Source organism: Saccopteryx bilineata, chromosome 3 (genome assembly GCF_036850765.1).
Source record: "Saccopteryx bilineata isolate mSacBil1 chromosome 3, mSacBil1_pri_phased_curated, whole genome shotgun sequence".
Lineage (NCBI taxonomy): Eukaryota > Metazoa > Chordata > Mammalia > Chiroptera > Emballonuridae > Saccopteryx > Saccopteryx bilineata.
The window spans coordinates 90,362,767-90,386,074 of NC_089492.1; the positions used below are offsets into that span (position 1 = coordinate 90,362,767).

A 23,308-nucleotide genomic window follows, 5' to 3' on the forward strand; every position below is an offset into this window, starting at 1 on the left:
TTTTATCTTTTTGGAATTCATAGCTATATTTATATCTAGTTATACGTATTTGGAAATCATGATTCAGTAGAAACCTAGAAAAAGCAAAGCCAGCTGTCTAACAAAGAGGCAGAAAGTTGTTTTCTTTTTTTACCTCTTCATTTCTATATATCCTGGCCTGGAGAAAGACAAGACCTGTGACTTTTTTTTTTTTTTTACAAAGAGAGAGTCAGAAAGAGGGATAGATAGGGACAGACAGACAGGAATGGAGAAAGATGAGAAGCATCAATCATTAGTTTTTCGTTGCAACACCTTAGTGTTCATTGATTGCTTTCTCATATGTGCCTTGACCGCAGGCCTTCGGCAGACCGAGTAACCCCTTGCTCAAGCCAGCAACCTTGGGCTCAAGCTGGTGAGCTTTTGCTCAAACCAGAAGAGCCCACGCTCAAGCTGACGACCTCGGGGTCTCGAACCTGAGTCCTCTGTGTCCCAGTTCGATGCTCTATCCACTGCACCATTGCCTGGTCAGGCTGAGCCAGTTTTTAACTTACGTATGCCATGACTGCAGGAGGGATGGGCAGAGTGAGAGAGAGAGAGAGAAGGGGGAGGGGTGGAGAAGAAAATAGTCACTTCTCCTATGTGCTCTGACTGGGAATTAACCAGGGAGATCCACATGCTGGGCTGATGCTCTACCACTGAGACAAATGACCAGGGCCTAGATTCACTTTTCTATTTACTTTTTCACTTTGTGACAACCTGTTTCCCACAAAAAGTCCTCTTTTCCCATTCAGAAAGCCTGACTGATTGAGATTAGGTTTGTGAGTTGCCCCAACTAGGTAACGAAACATATGTGTTGAAACCTTTAATATCCGTTTCTGAATTCAATGAATGGGATTTTGAATCTCAAGTCAATGGACAGTAACTTTGTTGGGAAAGCATGCATAAGTTAAAAATAAATCATTTCTGATTTTTGAATCATTAAAAATGTATAAAAACACACATATATATATTTTTTTTAGTGAGAATGAAGGAGAGGGAAAGAGAGACAGACTGGGACAGACAAACAGGAATGGAGAGAGATGAGAAGCATCAGCTTAGAGTTGTGACACCCTTGGTTGTTCAATGATTGGTTTCTCATATGTGCCTTGACCAGGGGTCTGCAGCCAAGTCAGTGACCCGTTGCTTCAGCCAGCAACCTTGGGGGCTCAAGCCAGTGACCTCGGGCTTCAAGCCACCTTTGGGCTCAAACCTGCATCATAGGATCTTGTCTATGATCCTATGCTCATGCCAGTGACCCTACCCTCAAGCTGAATGAGCTTGCTCTCAAGCTAGCAACCTCAGGGTTTTGAACCTGGGTCCTTAGTGTCTCCGATTGATGCTCTATCCACTGTGCCACCACCTAGTCAGGCAAATTTATTTATTTATTTATTTTTAGAAATGAGATCTAATGAGAATAGTTGTTGGGATTTCAGATTCTGAAGTATTTGCCCAAAATATTATATACCAATTGTTATCTACTTGTAATAAATTATCTACTTTGCCTTGTCATTTAGTTACTTGAATAATCTACTAATGTGTCCACACTGTAGACTAAAAATCATTTTTTGTTTCTGCGTTTATTACATATTTTATCCATGAAGTAGATGTTGTAGTTTGCTATCCTTCTACTTTGCAGTCCTCTCCATTTTGAGTTGAAGAAGGGCTATTGATGTATTTGTGATTTTTTTCATTGTTTTTATTTTCTCTCCTTTTAGATACATTTGAGATGGTTTCTGAAGATGAAGATGGGAAGCTAGGTTTTAAAGTAAATTACCACTACATGTCTCAGGTGAAAAACTCAAATGACGCAAACAGTGCTGCCAGAGCCCGCCGCCTTGCTCAGGAAGCTGTGACACTGTCAACCTCACTGCCCCTTTCGTCATCCTCTAGTGTGTTTGTGCGCTGTGACGAGGAGCGTCTTGACATCATGAAGGTAGGAAAACTTCCTCCATAACTCCTGACTAATTGTTCAAATAGTCATACAAAGCAGTAGTTCAATAACATTCTGTTGACCATTGTGGAGATCAGTAGAAGGAGTCCCTTTCTAAATTTAATTCAGACTATGTGGATGAGACTGCTGTTTAAATTAAGATTTAGAAGAAAACACCAAAATACCTTCCTTGAGCAGAAGCTCTATGCAGCCTCTCATAGTTTTAGAGCATAGTATCAAAGGATTCAATGCTGGTCAGTAGGAAGAAAGTTACAGGATTCTTCCTTGTCATCCAAGATTCTTCTCTAATGTTTTATACTACCAGATTTCAAAAAATGGGTTTTTTTTTCTTTCTAGGAAATTTATGTATTAACAGATTCATAAGGTCTGTGAACTCAGTAATGGCAGTATAGTAATGAATAACTAGCACCTTTATGTTTTAACTCTGGTGATTTAAAGATTTGTCACCTGGGGGTGACTTTCTTTACATTTATGATTTAATTCATAGGTTAAATATTCTGTCTCCCTTAGATAGATACATTGCTGAAACTATTGACCCATTGATTTGAGGAAGTTTCTTATTGCTTGTTCCTTTGCTTTGTTCCTTTGGATATTTATTTTCGTAGACATCTTAGAGACCTTACCTATTTGGCCACCCTCTTACCTATTCCTTGTTATGAACAGTAGAGCTGATTATAGGATGATTGCCTAGGAAACTATATTATTACTAAATGAGTCACATAAGTTCAGACTGTTACTTAATCTCTGCTAAGCAGTAATCTGTATTTAATACAGAGATTCCAAAATGGAGCACCAGCACGTAAATCAGGGTCACTGCAGACGGACTCTAGTGCCGCTGCCTCCACTCATGGGTGTGCAGAGCCAGGGGCTTTGCTGCCTGCGCCTTGCTCAGTATCTGTCGAGGGCTCAAATGAAATTTGTTAAATAATTCTTACACTCACTGCTGGGCTTTCTGCTATTTTTTTGTACGACTAAAAATCCTAAGGGAAATACCTACTGTCTCTCAAAACCTTATTGTCATAAGCTGTCATGTGACAGCTTTTATTCCTATTGCCGACTACTTGTCTTATCCCAGAGAAAAATATTAAAAGTAAGTTGTTTTTTAAAACATTAACTTATCTGAAGATTTAAAGCAGGAAGTTAACCTCATGCCTTTGATATATGATAATGAATGTACCTTGAATCTCATATTGTTAAAAATGCCATAGAGAACATTAAGAAGGAAAGATCTCAAAAAAAGTAACAATATTTTAAAAAGTATTTGATGTTAAGGTAAACTTTTCTGCCAATAAAGCATCTTTTTTTCTTGTTTTTTGGGTTTTTTTGTTGTTGTTGTTTGTTTTTATTTCTGTACCTTGCCTCATGCCCCCAGCCCATGCCCCATGCAGTCTCATTCCATTCCCACTTTCCTCTCCCCTGCCTCAACCCCTCTTTCCCTCTGGCTGTTGCTACCCTGTTGTCTGTATGTGTGTTATGTATATATGATTTTGGCTAATCCCTTCACCTTCTTTAATCCAAACCAAATCATTTGATCCTAATCTAAAACCATGTCCTTGTTCTATATTTATTTCTAATACATTTCAATAGAGATGTAAATATAGGATGCATGTAGGCTGGCAGAAGGTTGTTCTTATTTCATGGTGGATTGTGTTTTCCTACATAGCATTGTTGAATAGTAACATGGACTTTTGTATGTTTGTATTCCTGCTAGGTTCTGATAACTGGTCCAGCAGACACTCCTTATGCAAATGGCTGCTTTGAGTTTGATGTATATTTTCCTCAAGATTATCCCAGTTCACCCCCTCTTGTGAATTTAGAAACAACTGGTGGTCATAGCGTGCGATTCAATCCAAACCTTTATAATGATGGCAAGGTAATGTAATTATAGTCCTTTGTTTCTAGTGCCAAATTGTTGTGACCAAAGGTTTTTAATTTGAACAGAAATTTTGGATTAGTTATTTATTTAGTTATTTATGTGCAGAGCACATAGCTTCCTTCATACCTATTTCCTGTGTGCAGATATTAGCTTGAGGAATATGAGAGAAGGAACCTTAAGGGGCAGAAACACAACCGTGTTAAGAAGCACTTAGAGCCTTAAGTTACTAAGGCTCTAACTTATTGAATACATCCCTTGGCCAATTAAGAGCTTTCTCCAATCTGGAGATAGCAGAGCCAGATGTCTTTTTTTGCCTCTTACTTTTCTTTACCTTCCCATATTTCTAATTTTAGTATCATTTCAAAAGTGCGTGAAGGTAGATAAATGGCGAAGGCATCATCTGTGTTCCTTTTATGTGTATCATAACTTTTTCTATAACTGTCCAATTTTTTTATGAACATATAATTGTGAACTTTAATGTATATTTAAATGTTTTATATTTTATTATAGGTAGAAAGATACATTTGTATCATCCCCCCTAAATAATAGTTGACAAACACGTATAATAAAAATTATTTCATATGACAGTATACCCTCTAAAATTTGACTCAGAAGAACAGTCCTCACTTTTTAAAGTAATTTTGGACAAATTAAATGCAGTTTCAACATAAATTTTATGCTGAGGTTATTTAATGTTTGAAAGTCAACAGAAGGTCAGAAGAATTTATAGACTTCACAGGCAGACACTACTTTGGTCATGTGAGAACAGTGAGTTCTTGAAGTTGATTGGTATATTTAAGATGGCCCAGTTTTCTCTTGGTCTTGCCTTGCTATTTTCAAAAGGTACATGCTGCCTCAAATCTGGGCTTGCGGGTTTCATTTGGTCCTCATTATAAGCTCATGTCATAAAACTGGAATTTGGTTTTTGAATTTATTGCAGGAGATTTAGCCAGACACAGACCTACTTTCTCTGGGAAAGCAAAGAACAGGTCTTTTATAACTGAACAGAGAGGACGAAATAGCAATGCTGATTTTACTCAAGAGAAGGACTAGAACCTGAAGAATTTAAGTGTAAAATGTTAAAATGTATTTAAGAAATTACTTTCTGTGTGTGTATGTGTGTGTGTATGTGTGTGACAGACAGAGAGGGACAGATAGAGACAAACAGACAGGAACAGAGAGAGATAAGAAGCATCAATCATTAGTTTTTCATTGTGGCACCTTAGTTCATTGATTGCTTTCTCATATGTACCTTGACTGGCAGGCTACAGTAGAGCGAGTGACCCCTTGTTCAAGCCAGTGACCTTGGGCTTTAGGTCAGTTACCATGGGGTCATGTCTATGATCCCATGCTCAAGCCAGTGTCCCCGTGCTTAAGCCAGATGAGCCCATGCTCAATTGGATGATCCCCCACTCAAGCCAGCGACCTCAGGGTTTCGAACCTGGGTCCTCTGCGTCCCAGTCTGATCCTCTGTCCACTACGCCACTGCCTGGTCAGGTAGAAATTACTTTTTTACTTGAAAGTCCAGTATCTGAATTATATAGTTGTTTTATTATATACTGGTAATAATATTTAACCTTGGATCTAAGAATACCTACCATTGGTAGTCACAGGGATGCTCTAAAATCAAATGAGATGGACCGTCTATCAGTAATTTAAATAATAATACACATATTCATTCAGATATAAACAGTTCTTTTATTTATTCATTTATTTTAGAGAGAGGAAGGGAGGGAGAAAGAGAAACATCGATTTGTTGTTCCATTTATTTATTCCGTCACTGGTTGATTCTTGTATGTGCCCTGACTGGGGATCAAACCCACAGCCATGACATATTGAACTGTACTAACCAACTAAACTACCCAGCTAGGGCTGAAGGAGACTTTTAAAAATGAAAAATAGTACCACTTTTTCTCACTGAACATTTTTTTATTTGGAAAAGAGTTATTTTTTATTAAAAAAATACTTTATTTTTATAATGTGTAATAGGTACTGATGCATTTTTCTTTATGATAAAATTGTAATGTCATAGATTTGGATCACATCTGAAGATGCCAGTTTGTGTTAACAGACTGACCCTTAGGGTCTTGATTAGGGTCATAAGACTGAGATACTTTGACATAATAGCATTTCATTTTTACTTTTAGTTGTGACAGTTTGCTTTTAAAAAGTGCTCCTTTCAATCTGTTCGTTGCTTTTCTCCTTATTTCTCAGGTTTGCTTAAGTATCTTAAATACCTGGCATGGAAGACCGGAAGAGAAGTGGAATCCTCAGACCTCAAGCTTTTTGCAAGTAAACAAATTTCTGTGACAGTTTCACTTAGAAAATGCAAAACTACTTATGTTTGGGGAAAAAAATTTTTAGTGACCAAGAATAAACATAAACTAAACAAAAAAAATAGACTTACAAGAAGAAATATTAAATAGCTTATAGATGAGCAGGTAAGTCAGTGGAGTCTCTTCTTATCTGGAGTTTTAGAATCTTAAGTTAGGGCATAATATAAAAATGTATTTTTTCAAAGTTGCCTTTTTTTTTTTTACAGAGACAGAGAGTCAGAGAGAAGGATAGACAGGGACAGACAGTCAGGACGGAGAGATAAGAAGCATCAATCATTAGTTTTTCATTGTGCATTGCAACACCTTAATTGTTCATTGATTGCCTTCTCATACGTGCCTTGACCGCGGGCCTTCAGCAGACCAAGTAACCCCTTGCTTGAGCCAATGACCTTGGGCTCAAGCTGGTGAGCTTTGCTCAAACCAGATGAGCCCTCACTCAAGCTGGCGACCTTGGGGTCTCGAACGTGGGTCTTCTGCATCCCAATCCGACACTCTATCCACTGCGCCACCGCCCAGTCAGGCAAAGTTGCCTTTTTAAAAAATTCCAAAATTGCCGTTAAAGGAGACTGATGCAACGGGATAAGAAGGTTTTCCCAGCTCCCAGTCAGTACAAGGCTTAAACTCATGTGAGCAGCCTTTAATGAATTACTAGAGTTATATATCTCTATGATATAATACTTCTGTAATCTAGTTAGTAATAGCATTCATTTGAGGCTCAGAAGTACTGTCTCAAAGTTTATAAATTAATTTCTACAAACCGCTTGAGTACATAAAATATGTAATATCCCATCAAATGTTTTTTACTGATGCTTTATTTTAATAGTTCAGAATTCTAGCAGCAAAGAAATGAACAAGGAAGCATGAATTAACTTTGTTGTTTGTTCATTAAGGAAACAGAGACAAATTATTGTTGCTCAGTAATAGTTTAAACTCATATATAGTTTAGTGTTTGAGAAAGACCATAAGTTACCCCAGGTAACCCTATTAAAGTTGACTTACCCTAAAAGGAGTCTTTTCCTATATCCTTGTTTTGAATTAGGTTAAAGAAGTTATGAAACAATTTTTAGTCTGGTGTGTGTTTCTGATTGTCTATAAAGACCTTGCAGTGTCCTATGAAATAGCAAGATAGAACTATACAGTTTTTCCTTTTGCCAGTAATGGAGACCAAGAATAAAAGTGGTTATGTGGTTCATGCAAACCAACTGAAGAAGTTAATAGAATATTTCCCCAAGTAACTACTTGTTCATTTTAGAAGTAATTGTATTAATTCTTTTCCTAATAAAACTTTAAAATACTTTTTCTACATACCTGTTACTGTTGTCAACATAAACTAAGCTTATGAGTCTTACTCAGAGATATCTCCTTTTTTTTTTTTTTTGTATTTTTTTCTGAAGCTGGAAACGGGGAGAGACAGTCAGACAGACTCCCGCATGCGCCCGACCGGGATCCACCCGGCACGCCCACCAGGGGCGACGCTCTGCCCACCAGGGGGCGATGCTCTGCCCCTCCGGGGCGTTGCTCTGCCACGACCAGAACCACTCTAGCGCCTGGGGCAGAGGCCAAGGAGCCATCCCCAACGCCTGGGCCATCCTTGCTCCAATGGAGCCTTGGCTGCGGGAGGGGAAGAGAGAGACAGAGAGGAAGGAGGGAGGGGGGTGGAGAAGCAAATGGGCGCTTCTCCTGTGTGCCCTGGCCGGGAATCAAACCCGTGTCCCCCGCACGCCAGGCCGACGCTCTACCGCTGAGCCAACCGGCCAGGGCCGAGATATCTCCTTTTTATGTAGTAAGTTTAGACTTACCTGAGAATTGGAATCGGCTTTTGAATTTTTATAGTTTTAAAAATATATTTACAGTTAAATTTCAGAGTTTAATAGTTTAAAATTTGATTTGCTTTTAACTTTTATCTTGCCTGTGTATCTGCATTAATTCTGTAAAATAAACTTATATTCAAGGGTTTAAATTTTGCAAAGTTGAAAACTTAACTACCTACACATAAAAATGTATTTTCTATATATTCCCTTTAAGGTTATTTTGTCATATACATAGTTCACATAATCGTAACTAACACAGTAGATAAATTATTTGTATACCGCTCTGTTCACTTAACATTAGAGCATAGTCTTTTACAAAATATTTGTTCTAGTTTTTTTTTTTTAGTTTTATAAATAATACCTGACTTTATAATACCTGAAATTATATGACTTTATAATTTATATAGTTTCCTGAATCTAGGTTTCCAGATTTGTGATGAAATCAACTTGGTCAGGAGCAAGAAGCAGCTATGACTAGCCTTGTCTTCTTCCAGATCTTAGGGAGAACTCTTTCAGTCTTTTCCATAGAGTATGATGTTAGCTGTGGGTTTTTCATAAATTCCCTTCATCATGTTGAGGCCATTTCCCTCTACTTCTAGTTTGTTGCATGTTTTTATCATGAATTAGAAACTTCCTTCAGAAGCAGAGTCTCAGAAGAATTAATATTTTAAAAGTTAGAGTTTGAGTGGATTCCGGCTGGGACACATGTGGGAGTCTCACTATTTCCCCTCCTCTCACTTAAAAAAAAATATGAGTTTGAGATCCAAAGATGTTTTACACTTTTATTGTATTTATCATATGTGCACAGAGGATACAAGTATATATTTTTGACAAATCGAAAATCTTCCACAAAAAATTTTGAAGGCACCTGGCCTATGGTGGTACAGTGAATCAAGTGTTGACCTGGAACACTGAGGTCGCTGGATTGAAATCCTGGGCTTGCCTGGTGAAGGCACATATGAGAAGGAGTTAATGCTTCCTGCTCCTCTCCCACTTCTCTTTCTTTTTCCCTCCCTCCCTCTCTCTCCCTTTTCCTTCTTTCTCCCTCCTATCCTCCCTCCCTCCCTCCCTCCTTCTCTCTCTACTCTCTAAAATGAATAAATTAAAAAAAAATATTTTGAAGCCTATATATAATTAAGATTCCCAAAATATTTTGAACAGTGACAAGCATTATTAGAATTACTTAGTTTCTTGTAATGAGACTCTTAAAAAAATAATATTTATTTGTATAAAAATACCATATTTTCTAGTCTTAGGCCGTATGTGTCATACCAGCTCTAACCTAATAATCATCTTTACCATTTTCATAATTTAAAATGTAAATCACATTATTATTTATTAGAGTTGTGATTAAGAATTACTGCATTTTATCAGTAGCACCAAATTTTGACATTGCATATGTAACTGGTTTTTAATGTTGCTATAATGTATAAAATTCCTTTGGAATAGTTTTAGTTGAAAGTTAATAAAGCTGTCATATGCAAGAGGAGTTAAACATAGTTAATGATTCAGATAATCAACCTTTTAACAATGGTTATAAATGTTAAATATATACTATGAAGTTTATTAAAATGGAAAGTACTAGTAAACAGCTACTCATCACAGTCCTACTCAATAGCATAGTTTTCTGGAAAGGCAGGTACAGAGTTCTTAGGGTATTTTATTAATTAAGATAGTTTCCTTTTCTTCACCCCAAGATGCTGCTGTTTCATGTTATATATTTTCTGATGGCAAATTAATATTTTGGGTTGTATACTCTGTACTTTCCAGTGTTTGAAATATCTATAATAAAAATGTTTAGTATACTCTACCAAGTCAGAGAATTAAATCCTTGATAAGACATGACATGAAAATAAGGAAATTTGGAAGTTAATAATTCCTAATGAGAGTAGGTTAGGAAGAGAAATATGGCAAACTGGTATATACTCTAAAGATAAGAATAAGTCAATAGGATGGGTAATGATAAGACTGTGCTAACCAGATGAGTATATAAAATTGTAGGAGACAAGATTGCTGATTGGTTGAGTGGCCTGGTAGAAGACCATATAATAGGGTTAAATTTTTGATTTGACAAAGATAGTAAAAGGAAGCTATTATATGGTTCTTGATAGTCAGTCCTTGAACAAATTACAATGAGAACTTCTTGCAGTTTGGGGATGCTAATATGAAGCTAAAGAGGAAAGCGACAGTCAATTCAACCTATTAATAAAAGTCTAACTCTTGGTCCTGGCCGGTTGGCTCAGTGGTAGAGTGTCGGCTTGGCGTGCAGAAGTCCTGGGTTCGATTTCCGGCCAGGGCACACAGGAGAAGCGCCCATCTGCTTCTCCACCCCTCCCCCTCTCCTTCCTCTCTGTCTCTGTCTTCCCCTCCTGCAGCCAGGCTCCATTGGAGCAAAGATGGCCTGGGCGCTGGGGATGGCTCCTTGGCCTCTGTCCCAGGTGCTGGAGTGGCTCTGGTCACAACAGAGCGACGCCCGGAGGGGCAGAGTGTCGCCCCCTGGTGGGCGTGCCGGGTGGATCCCGGTTGGCCGCATGAGGGAGTCTGTCTGACTGTCTCTCCCCGTTTCTGGCTTCAGAAAAAGACAAAGAAAAAAAAAAGTCTAACTCTTGACTTTATGAAAATATCAATGTATTGACTAAGAATCAGTGAACGTACATTGTGCAATGAAATATATTCTGTTTATTATCAAGTCAACTTAAACATAACCATATGTAAAATACTATGACATGCAGTAGATATTTTTCTGTTTATTATCAAATCATTTTGAACTCATTCTAAAAAAATATTTGGGCTATATATAGCTATGATAAATACTAGTTAGTTTGTTTGTTTGAATCCAGGTAGCTCTTTTAAGTTTTGTTGATCAAAGTGGAACTCGTGCTGACTGCTTTTTTTCATGCTCCTATCACATAGGTAAAAATATTTTATTTTTAGAGTAGAAGTGATTTTTGTTTTACCTTTTACTATTTTTTGGATGCATGCTGTTATTTTTGCTCCACGAAAGAATAGCTACTTTGTATTAATTAAATTTACTTATGAAAACTACTGCTTTACCCCTTCCCCAAAAAAAGTTTATTTAATTCTCACTGTCATCCTATAATGTAATAGGTATTATCACCATTACATTGATGACCGAAAAATAAGTCCTGAGGGAATAAATTACTCTGCTTACAGTGGTTTGTGACTTCAAGTATCATACACTGTTACTCAAAACTAGATAAATTCTATTATTTTTGAATATTGAAAATCAAATTCTTTTAAAAAGTCTTTCTTTCCAAGGATAGTTATGTTTTTCATGCTCAATGTTTTATGGGCTACAGTAAAGTCAGTTGTTTATTTTTTTAATTGACTTTATTGGGGTGTGATCAGTTAATAAAGTTATGTAGATTTCAGGTGTACCATTCTATAATATATTATCTGTACATTTCACTATGTGTTCACCACCTCAAATCAAGTCTCCTTCCCCAAAAAGGTACCTGTTTAAATAGTAAATTGAAGATGCCTTTAAAAAAGTAAATACGTCACCCAATGATAAAAGAACCTATGTTGTAAATTGTACTTTGAATTCCAGTATTGTATTAATTATCAAATCCACACTTTATAGTCCAATATGTGCTTTTTCTTTTAGCAGACAATAAGTTACACCCAAATTTATTTATTAAACATAATTTTCTATATTCTGTATACAAAGCATCTATTCTTTATGTTTTCTTTATCTGGTTTAGCAGTTTTAAACCAAATACTCTATGAATCTGAAATTTAAATTGTTTGAATCTACAACTGCTTGAGATTTGTAAAACTATATTTTGTCTCAAAGGAGGTGAGGTTAAATAAAAAAATGAGTTCTACAGATTTGTGATGAATTTTTAATTTAAATCCTTTCTCTGCCTTTGTTGAAAAATGGTGATTATATCCTACTTCTGTGTATAATAGGAGAGGAAGATGACTTACAAAGGAAGGGGAAAAGACTAATAGTATGCCCCGGAGGATTATTTCCAAAGTTTCAGGGTTGAGTTAGGGGAAAGTGTACAGCCAGAGGAAAATCATATTCCTTCAATGATAGATTTAGTTTCAGGAAGTTTTAAACATAGGAGATTTTTGCCTGAGAATTAGATGCAGGTTAAACTTCTTTTTTAATATAATTGACTTTGGCCTTAATAACACAGTCACTTCAGGTCATATTTAATCTTATCTGTTCTTATATCATATTTTTAAAGTTCAAGTTCCTGTTTAAAAGTCTGTAAAGAAAATAGATCGCGACCTGACCTGTGGTGGCACAGTGGATAAAGTGTCAACCTGGAAACTCTGAGGATACCAGTTCAAAACCTTGGGCTTGCCTGGTCAAGGCACATATGGGAGTTGATGCTTCCTGCTTCTCCCTTCGTTCTCTCTAAAATTAATAAATAAAGTCTTAAAATATATATATAGGTATAGCTTGCGCTGGCCGGGTAGCCCAGTTGGGTAGAGTATCAACCCGATACACCAAGATTGTGGGTTTGATCCCCAGTCAGGGCACATATAAGAATTAACCAACGAATGCATAAGTAAGTGGAACAACAAATCATTGTTTCTCTCTCCCTGTCTCTCAAATCAATACATTAAAAAAATCTCTCTCTCTCTCTCTCTCTTTCTCTTGACTTCCAAGATGCATATCCTTGGTATTAATCATTCTTTCTGATGAAAGGCCAATTGCTATTATTCCTTTTTAGTTTACAAAGCAGGCATATGGTATCTAATGCTTCCCTGCTTCCAAAGATGTTATATTAGCTTGTTATATAGGTATTTCAGCCAGCAATATTATATTAGCTAAGAACAAGCTCTGTAAACATTTATTACGTCTGGAGAAACAAGCCTGAGTCTTGTCTTTTATAAGTGGGCATCAGAAATGGTCTTAGAGCCATGTCATCTTGCCAATGAGCGTTTCCAGTGATAAGGTTTTTGTGATAATGTAGAAGTTAATTTCCCTTGGAATAAAAATAAAGACGGCTTCATGCATAGTTTTCCTTACAAGTGAATATTGTTAAGTGTGCATGGTTAGTTTTATGCACTTTGCGAGTAAGGACAGTTTGAGCATAATAATGTTTAAAATGGTTTGATATTTATAAACTCTTTTTTTAGCAGTTTTAGGAAATAAAATATATCTCTTTTTATTTTTTGAGGATTTAGGATATAAAATATAGGATATATAAATATTATATAAGACTCTATCCATTTTATTTTTGCCTTAATAAGTATTTTAGTGTTATTAAAATTATTAACATCAATTTTATGGTGATGATAATATGTGGAAGCAAGATACCAGTTTACTAGTAGTCAAAATTTCCCATTACAACTATTTTTTATTTCCCTCTTCTTCAGGTATTGGTGTCTGTTCAGTCCCTTATATTAGTATCTGAGCCGTATTTTAATGAACCAGGATATGAACGGTCCAGAGGCACTCCCAGTGGCACACAGAGTTCTCGCGAGTATGATGGCAACATCCGCCAAGCAACCGTGAAGTGGGCGATGTTGGAGCAGATCAGAAACCCCTCCCCATGCTTTAAAGAGGTGTGTGCAATACAGTTAATGGAATATTTGATTAAAGACGTCATAGAATATAGTTTATTAGAATTGTACTTGTCTTTATATTCTGAGTATTTATGATGTACTATAAACTTTTCAATAGTTTTTAAACATAAAATATCAGTAATGTAACATAGAAGAATTTTAAAACTGCCTACTTCCTAAAAGTAGACTAGATTTGGGGGCAGTTTTATTTCTTATTTTAATAGTTGCAATTCTACTAGCAAACTGTAGCTATGCTACTAAAATATTCCTCATAAAAATTTTTTTGTTAGTTAACATACTTTCTAAAGTTGTTTGATAAATAGAAACTTTGCCCATGTACTAATATCTGTGTGTGAACTTTGAACTACCTTACTTTAACTGTGTCATGAAACATTTTTCTTTCTTGAAATTATTTCCTTTGATCATCAGTCTCTTAAATTGTGGTAGAAACTTGACGTTTTAGAAGAGAACTTGGCATATTTCCCTGACAGAAAATTTATCTTTAACGTAACTAAGCAAATACTATTTTTGATTACCAAGCACCATCATCCTTGAGCTGTGTACTCTTCATCCAACAGCGTTGATGACTATACTCTGAAGAAATTTCTTGTTAATGTTATTACTAAATGAATTTACATTTTGAATGATTTATAAAGTTAGGTAATTTATTTTTGCAAACCTTGCATTTATCTTGAAAGGTAGTCAGAAATCACCTGCTCTAATATCGTAGGAAATCGTATGCATTTTTGTGTGTGTGCTTAAGCACAGCATTGTGCTCCTTTTCAAGCTTGGATTTCTTTAGCAACTTATTTTACAACCATATTAAATGTCAGCTGTTACTAGGCACTGCACTAAGGTACTCAGAGCTCAAGGATAAATGAAATTCAGTTTCTTCCTTTGAAAAACTTTTATTCCTCATGTTTGTATCGTAATTTCTTCAGTGCCCTTAAGATTCAGTTCATGAACCCAGATACATAAACTACCTGACAAGTCCACTAAAACGTTTGTCATCTCAAACTCAACGGTGTGTAAAACAAAACCTGGTTTCTTCTTTCCCCTCTCAGTGAAAGCACCATCCTCTAAGCCTATAACCTTTACCACTCCTGACTTTTCATTGACTTTTCATTTTTTTCGCATGTACTACATGCAATTGACAAATCCTTTTGACTCCACCCTTCAAAGCATCATCAAAATTCAGTGATAAAAACCGTTTTCAGCCCTGGCCGGTTGGCTCAGTGGTAGAGTGTCAGCCTAGCATGCAGGAGTCCCGGGTTTGATTCCCGGCCAGGGTACACAGGAGATGCACCCATCTGCTCCACCCCTCCCCCTCTCCTTCCTCTCTGTCTCTCTCTTCCCCTCCCGCAGCCAAGGTTCCATTGGAGCAAAGTTGGCCCGGGTGCTGAGGATGGCTCTGTGGCCTCTGCCTCAGGCGCTAGAATGGCTCTGGTTGCAACAGAGCGACGCCCCAGATGAGCAGAGCATCACCCCCAGGTGGGCATGCCGGGTGGATCCCGGTCGGAGTCTGTCTGACTGCCTCCCCGTTTCCAGCTTCAGAAAAATACAAAAACAAACAAACAAACAAAAAACCCGTTTTCACTATGGCCAGCCTATTTCAGGCCACCATTACCTCTTGCTTGGATTGTGGAAGTAATTTTCTAACTGGTTTTCTTCTTCCACTTTTGTCCCTTTACAATAATTCTCCAAACACAATCTTATCTCAGTCCAGTGACTTCCCACTGTGCAGAAGAAACCCCAGAGTGTTTAGCATAGCCGACAAAGCCCTGCGCTGTCTGGCCCCTATCTTCCTATCTTCAGCATCTCTGAGAGTTTAAGGGCTTAATTACTCAATGTTAGGATGCAGAGCACCTGGAACTGTGATACACTTCTGATGAAAACGTAAATGGGTATAACCTTTTGCGAAAACTCTGGCAGGATCTGATCAGTCCTGTGACTAGCAGTTGCACTTCTTGGTATATGCTCAGCAATTGTGTACGTATTGGATGTAGAGAATGTTCATGCTATTATTCATATTTGCCTGAAATTGGAAACAATCCAATTTTCCATCAATAGGATGAATGGACAAATTATGGAATATTCAAAAAAATGGTGTACTGCAAGGTAAATGAATGAACTGCATAATAAACAGGGGCAAATATAAACACAACAGAGTATAGAAGCCAGGTACGAAAAAGCACATTTCGTATGATTTCACTCACAGAAATTCAAAACTAGTGAACGTAAGAAGTCAGGATAGTGTATTCCTTTGAATGAAGATTACATGTGAAAGGTAGCAGAGGGGGCTTCTGGCATGCTTGGCAAGGTTCTGTTTTTTACCTGTAGAGATTACATTGGTATGTTCATGGGAAAAGGTGTCCAACTGTATATGTTTTGTGTACTTTTCTGTGTATGTTAAACTTCAATTTTAAAATGTATTAAAAAATGTGTAAGTATACATATACTTAGTCAATGTATAATTTTTTCGTTCATGCATCAATTTTTTTCTGGAAGAAAAACTGTTAACATAAGGAACTTGGGAGTGAGGGGGATGACTTTTAAGAATAATTTGAAACAGTAATCCTTCTCATCCTGTAGAACTCGCTCACATACTTTGTCTTTTAATTTCTGACCTGAACACATTTTTTTCCCTTGTTTGCTTGATTCTTAAGGTTATACACAAACATTTTTACTTGAAGAGAGTTGAGATCATGGCCCAGTGCGAGGAGTGGATTGCCGACATCCAGCAGTACAGCAGTGACAAGCGGGTGGGCAGGACTATGTCCCACCACGCGGCGGCGCTCAAGGTGAGGAAGCCTCCTGCCCTGAGCCCTGTTGCTGGCTTTAAAAGAAGGGTTGCATATTCATTGACAGAACCGTGGCCACTGGTTGGTAAATGTTGGGAGGAAATCAAATAAACATAAAACTTATTGTAAATTCAGAGGTGTAAATTGCTGTCCAAAAGTCTATAGAAAAGATACGTTCTTTTCGACAGTGAATCAACAGTTCCTAAAATAAAAAGTGGGGACGGGGGCTCAGCCAACTGAGTTTAACCAAGTTGTTTGAAGGTGATGACAAAAAATGTATTCCATGGATGACTTTTGTTTATCCCATTAGCTCTTCTCTAGGCCTCTGGCCTTCTAAATAGAATTTTATTACCTAAAACAATGAGGGAGATGGTAGCTGTAGAGCCTCCAACAGCTGGTTGGTGGAAGTGGCTGTGGTACAGACCTGCCTGAGGGAGGCAAGCAGTTGTTTTCAACCTGGGCATTCCCGCATGGACATGTAACACGGGGGGAGGTTGGAGATGTTTTTTCCCTGCTTCGTAACATCTGTTCTTGCTCACCTCTGTTCCTCTCATCCTCCACCAGTTATCCTCCCGTTCCTCCCTTCAGTTTTTCCATCTCCCCTAGCTTCTTTCCTTCTGACTTTAATATTTCCATTTTAAAAACTTACAAAGGAAATTATTTTTCTCTTGAACACTTACCTTCCTCAGGCTACTTATATTTTGCCCCATTATTAAACTGTTTCTCTTCTTTTACTGTCAAACTAGAGCTTTACCATTTCAGCCTCTGTTGTGAAGCCCCGCACTCTCATTAATTAACTGGCTATTTAACTTCCATTCTACCAAAGTGACCTACTCTCCAGTTCTCCAGAACCAGCAACCCTGGGTCGCCTCTCTAGTCACTCACCTTTCTCTCCCTTCTGGGCCTTTGTAAAGGCTTTTCAGTCTTAGCTTTTACCGGCTCTTTCAGCTCACTTTCATTGAATTTCCGTTTGAAATTTCTTTGTATAGAAGCCTACCACCACTTTTACATTAGATGATTGTATTATAAGCTCTCTAACACCCTATGCCTGCCTATTGAAACACTCATAATACCCCTTCTCCTGACTGATTGTATATGTAAAGGTTTACATTTTGGCCCTAAGGGCTATTTCATTCTCTCTCTTTCTCATTGTATTTATACCCCTGACTTTGGCGTTGACTCTTTAAAAGTGACTTTTCAAACAATAGTTTGAAAGAAAGGTTTTTTCTTTCTCCTTACCTTGTTAGTGTTGTCCATAATGGAAAGCAAATTGAGGCTAGAGAAAGTTACAAACATGTAAATATACTTTGAAACCTTACAGATGGCTACAGGTATGTGGTTTACCTCACCTTGATTTTATGTCTTATACCTCCAAACAAATTTGGGCTCCATGAGGTCAGATTATATATGTTCCTTACTCGACTCATTGCTTTTACATTGTTAGTGTTTAGCACAGTGCTTGACAGGTAAAATTTGTTCTGTAAATGTTTAGTTAATTTTCAAAGTCAGCTGTTGACACAACTAATTTTTAAAGCCCTTGGTATAATATTTGAGATTATTTCTTTCCCACTAGAAAATTATAAACTAAATTAAATGTTTATAGACAACCACCCACCCTCTATTACAGGGGTCGTCAAACTTTTTATAAAAACCGCCCACTTTTGCAGTGCTGGTAGACCTGGTCCCTACCGTACAACCAAACAGCGCCGCGATTGGCCCATCATGAAAGCTGGAATGCCCACTAGTGGGCGGTAGGGACCAGGTCTACCAGCACTGCAAAAGTGGGTGGTTTTTATAAAAAGTTTGACGACCCCTGCTCTATTACATCCTTGCCTAAATAGCAGTATGGAGTCATATACAGTTAGGTAATCTAGATCTTTTTTGTTTGCTTAACCTTTTCAAACAATTCTGATAATGAAATTTTTCTAAGGTTTGTTCTGAGCATTGAGTGAGACAAATAGTATGAAATATTTTGCAGGGATTCTACATAGGATGTAGTACCTAATAAAAACTTGTTTTCATTCACTAAAATAGCACTAAATGTTAATTTATGAACTTGTCTTTTCTTCAGAAATGTTCACCCAGAGGCTGCATGGATCACTTATCGAGAGGTTACTCTAGAATTTAAAAGAGTATATGTAGCAAATACATGATCAATAATGCTGTTTTTTACAGGCTTGGGGGCATGCGTAGGGTCAGTGGGCTATTCAGGACTTTTCAAAATCAGTTATTTTGAGAACTTTTTGCCAGTTTTGTTCTCTCTCTGTTACAGTAGCTAGCATAAGGAAGGTGCTCAATAAATATTTTTAGGCCTGTGCTTTGAATTTTGTTTTAAACTCAATTCCTTCCTCAAATGATACTGTGGTAGAATCCCTGGGTTTGCAGTTCTAACATCACTTATGTTCCTATGTAGCGTCACACAGCTCAGCTCCGGGAAGAGCTGCTGAAACTTCCCTGTCCTGAAGGCTTGGACCCAGAGGCCGACGATGCTGCGGAGATGTGCAGTGCCACAGCAGGTGCTGAGGAGACGCTCATGCACGATCAGGTCAAACCCGGCAGCAGCAAAGAACTCTCCAGTGACTTCAAATTATGAGCTGCATTGACATGGACTTCATAGACACAAAGGCTTTGAAGCACAAGCCAAATATGTCAATATTTGTATGTAAGAAACTAATTATGTAATAGGTAATGAAACTGAAACTATACTATGCCCTTGAGAAGATCCAGTTTAATTCAAGGTGATCTTTTATTTACCTGTACAAGAGTGTAAACTTTTTTGTGCTTTTATTTTTCAATTGTGAGAACCACTGATTGGTATGTTGAACAAATTTGTGTATACAAAGAAATGGATAAATCACTGCTATATAAGGGAAACTACCTTAGGAAAGAATGTTTACTGAATGTTTATTTTATTTTTTTTTTACTGTAGAGTGAGAGGTTGTTAACAAAGAATATATATTGTTCATTCTTACAACTACTATTTGAAGTCAGCAACTTTTCACTGAATTTGATAGATTTTATGTTTGACCATATCTTCATGCTCATATTTGATTTCTGAAGACCCCCTACAATACACTTCAATAAAAGTTACATGACATACTCCCTCTTTTTTGATTTTCTGGTACATTTTTTAAATGATAAATTTGCCATAAAAATGTGTTGTAGTTGGAGACTTGCACTTGTATGGATGAATTTATTACATTCAACATATTTAATTTTATGCCTCTAATTCTAAAATGCAGAAAAAAAATAAATGAACATGATTTTATTCTATGCCAACATTTGGCTTGTGAATGTATTCGTTATTTGAATTTAAGTATATGTGGGAAGGAATGGTCAATTTGAAAAGCCACTATGAAACTGATGCTTTCCTAAAGGGCTCCTTTCTTACCTGGACTCTGGTTACATTACTGAAGTGACGTGTATGCGTTAACCACTGAGGCTCTGTAGAGCAGAGAGGGTGTGCCTCTCTGGTGCTGTCCCAGTACAGCCTGTATCTGCCATATAGGCTCGTTTACATGCAAGTTCTTCCAAGAGCCAAATAAATAAAGACTTACATCTGTTAGTATGTCTTATTTCTAAAACAGTTTGCATGTATGAAATGCTGTTTCTATGAAGAATTAGACACTTTTCAAGACCTAAGCATGAGAAAAGAAAGGGTATTTTTCCAAGACCAATTGTCACAAAAGAAAACTACGGTGATTTTTTTTTTTTTTTTTTTTTTTTTGTATTTTTCTGAAGCTGGAAACGGGGAGAGACAGTCAGACAGACTCCCGCATGCGCCCGACTGGGATCCACCTGGCATGCCCACCAGAGGATGACGCTCTGCCCACCAGGGGGCGATGCTCTGCCCCTCCGGGGCGTCGCTCTGCAGAGACCAGAACCACTCTAGTGCCTGGGGCAGTGGCCAAGGAGCCATCCCCAGCGCCCGGGCCATCTTTGCTCCAGTGGAGCCTCGGCTGCAGGAGGGAAAGAGAGAGAGGAAGAAGAGGGGGAGGGGTGGAGAAGCAGATGAGTGCTTCTCCTGTGTGCCCTGGCCGGGAATCGAACCCAGGACTTCTGCACGCCAGGCCGACGCTCTACCACTGAGCCAACCGGCCAGGGCCTACGGTGATTCTCGATAGTATTTGTTTAAAAGAAAGTGGCACCTGACCAGGCAGTGGCGCAGTGGATAAAGCGTTGGACTGGGATGCGGGGGACCCTGGTTCGAAACCTCGAGGTCGCCAGCTTGAGTGCGGACTCATCTGGTTTGAGCAAAGCTCACCAGCTTGAACCCAAAGTCGCTGGCTTGAGCAAGGGGTTACTTGGTCTGCTGAAGGCCCGCGGTCAAGGCACATATGAGAAAGCAATCAGTGAACAACTAAGGTGTCGCAACGAAAAGCTAATGATTGATGTTTCTCTTCTCTCTCTGTTCCTGTCTATCCCTCTCTCTGACTCTCTGTCTCTGTTAAAAAAAAAAAAAAGGAAAGAAAGTGGCATGTGGGAACCCTGAGTCTGGCGTTGACCAGAGGAAGCTGTATTCTGAATGCTGAGTTGCTCTCTGAAGGAAAAGGGGGACTACAGGTTGTACAGAGCTTCTTAAGCATGGATAAAGGGGGAACAAACAGTATGTGACCAGGAAATCAAGGTTCTGAAACACATAGTGTTTAGGCCTGCTTGGTGGTGAGCTACGCCAAGAATGACAACGTAGTCTATTTATGAAAGAGAAGAGTTAATTAAATGTCACCCACAGACATGCTAGCTAAAATCTAAGTACAGTATAAATTATCAACAATAGCCTGACTGGTGGTGGTGTAGTAAATAGAGCACTGACCTGGATGCTGAAGTCCCAAGTTGAGACCCCAAGGTTGCCGGCTTATGCATGGGTCGTTGACGTGATCCCATGGTCACTGGCTTGAAGTCCAAGGTCTCTGGCTTGAGCAAGGGGTCACTAGCTCAGCTGGAGACCGTCGGTCAAGGCACATATGAGAAGCAATCAAGGAACAGCTAAGGTGCTGCAACTATGAGTTGATGCTTATCTCCCTTTCTCCTCTCATTCTCTTGGGAGATATTGTGTGTGTGTGTGTGTCCATATTTTTTGCTCCAGAAAACGCACTTTTCCCCCCCAAAAGTGGAGGGGAAAATGCCTGTGCATCTTATGGAGTGAAAAATACGGCATTTTATTAAATATTTTACCATACCATTTGGCTCAGAATATTTTTTTTTCTTATTTTTCTCAAAACCCTAGGTGTGTCTTATGGTCAGGTATGTCTGATGGAGTGAAAAATATGGTGTATATGTGTGTGTATATATATATATACTTGCATCAGTCCCAGAGTTGCTGTAAAATATTACCACAAACTCGGTGGCTTAAAGTAACAAATTTATATACTTAGTTCAGGAGACCAAAAGTCCAAAATCAAGGTGTTGGTGGGGCTCTACTCCCTCTGAAAGCTCTAGGAAAGAATCCATTCTTTCTCTACCAGCTTCCAGTTGCTGCTGGCATTCCTTGGCTTGTGGCTGCAATACTTCAACCTCTGCCACCATCTTCACATACCCTTCTTTGTGTGGATGTGCATTACTAGTGGGAAATAACAATTATGCAAGAAATCACTTGCATTCATGCTGAGAGAGAGCTTCTGTAACTAATTTTCCCTGTAATTCTAGTTCACCAGTGCTTGTTTTCCTACATTCCATGCAGCACAAACCACAAACCTGTATACAGCATTCGGACTCAGGAGCCTTTTGTTTCAAGGACAAAGATGAGATGTGAAGATGCCTTTTCTCTGGAGCCTGAACCCTGCAGATCAAAAGGGCAGCTGTTCAAGGTCACTGTGTGTTTCTCAGGTTAAGTGACAGGAACTCTTAGGTAGTCTTTGATTTATTGTGTTTGTGTGATATATGGAAGTCTTTAAAGCACAGCACCCAGGTCAGGTTCTAAACATACAGAACCAGAGTCAAAGCAGAGATGCTATGAACCAAAGTTATAGAGAGAACAGACTTGATGGCTGCCAGAAAGGAGGGGATTGGGGGACTGGGTGAAAAAGTTGAAGCGATTAAGAAGTACAAATTGGCAATTACTAAACAGTCATGGGGGATGTAAAATATGGTCCAGGAAATACGTATAGTCAATGATACTGTAATAACTATATATGGTGCCAGTTTGGTATTGGAAATACCGGGGGAACACTTTATAAAGTATATGATTAACCACTGTGCTGTATACCTGAAACTATACAAAATAATATTGAAGGGAAACTAACTGAAAAAAATTATAAAAAGAATTGTTTTGTATCCTCCTTGGAGCAGAGTCCTGTCAGAGATGTATTGTTCTTAATTCCTCCACGAATCCTTTGTGGTCAGGGTTACCCTGCAGCTTTCTCATGATAGTGGATGGCACACTCACAATGCAGGCTACAGGGGCACGTCCGCCTTGGCGTCCCGGCTAGCAGAGCGTGGTTTTCACCTGGAGTGCCATCCTGTGCTCAGCGGCAGGAACGCAGGTGGCAGGTTTCTGCTGCGTTCCGTCTGTCCTCCAAAACCTGCACTGCATCATTAGCTGGGTTAATGTCCCTGTCGGTCACAATTTATGTGGCGGGAGCGTCAAAACCAGATACTTTATTTACGTTTTAGTTCGTTCAAAGAATAAAGACTTTTTTTGCGCTGACAGAATTTTAACCTGGGGTTCACGAACATCTTTGCACAGGGTCTCTAACTGCCTTAAATGGCACCCAAATATTGGTAGTAAGGGCCCACGTGCATTTTGAGTAAAGGACTACGTCTTTCGTCAGGCAGTCAGGAGAGTTCAAACCCAAGAAGGGTTAGGAATCAAAGCGGCAGACTTTCGGATGAAGCCGCGATTGGGTAGAACCGCCGCTCGGAGCAGCATTTTAAAGCGAGGCCTCCTGGAGCGGTGCGTTCAAAGACGCCAAGCTACAACGGGCTGCACACACACCCCTTGGGGCGGGGCTGATGTTGGGCACGCCCCA

General features: G+C 38.6%; 1 protein-coding gene across 9 annotated transcripts in view; it reads left to right on the top strand.

Moving 5' to 3' along the window:
- Positions 1-19,442, top strand: part of BIRC6 (baculoviral IAP repeat containing 6) — a 247,818-nt gene extending 228,376 nt beyond the window's left edge. For all 9 annotated transcript variants that reach the window (XM_066266863.1, XM_066266865.1, XM_066266866.1 and 6 more), the window contains exons 69-74: positions 1,734-1,951; positions 3,681-3,842; positions 6,060-6,137; positions 13,351-13,539; positions 16,206-16,340; positions 18,754-19,442. In XM_066266863.1, coding sequence (XP_066122960.1) covers positions 1,734-1,951; positions 3,681-3,842; positions 6,060-6,137; positions 13,351-13,539; positions 16,206-16,340; positions 18,754-18,933 — 962 coding nt within the window. In that variant the 3' untranslated portion in view covers positions 18,934-19,442. The remainder of the gene's footprint in view (positions 1-1,733; positions 1,952-3,680; positions 3,843-6,059; positions 6,138-13,350; positions 13,540-16,205; positions 16,341-18,753) is intronic.
- The last annotated feature ends 3,866 nt before the right edge of the window (positions 19,443-23,308 follow it).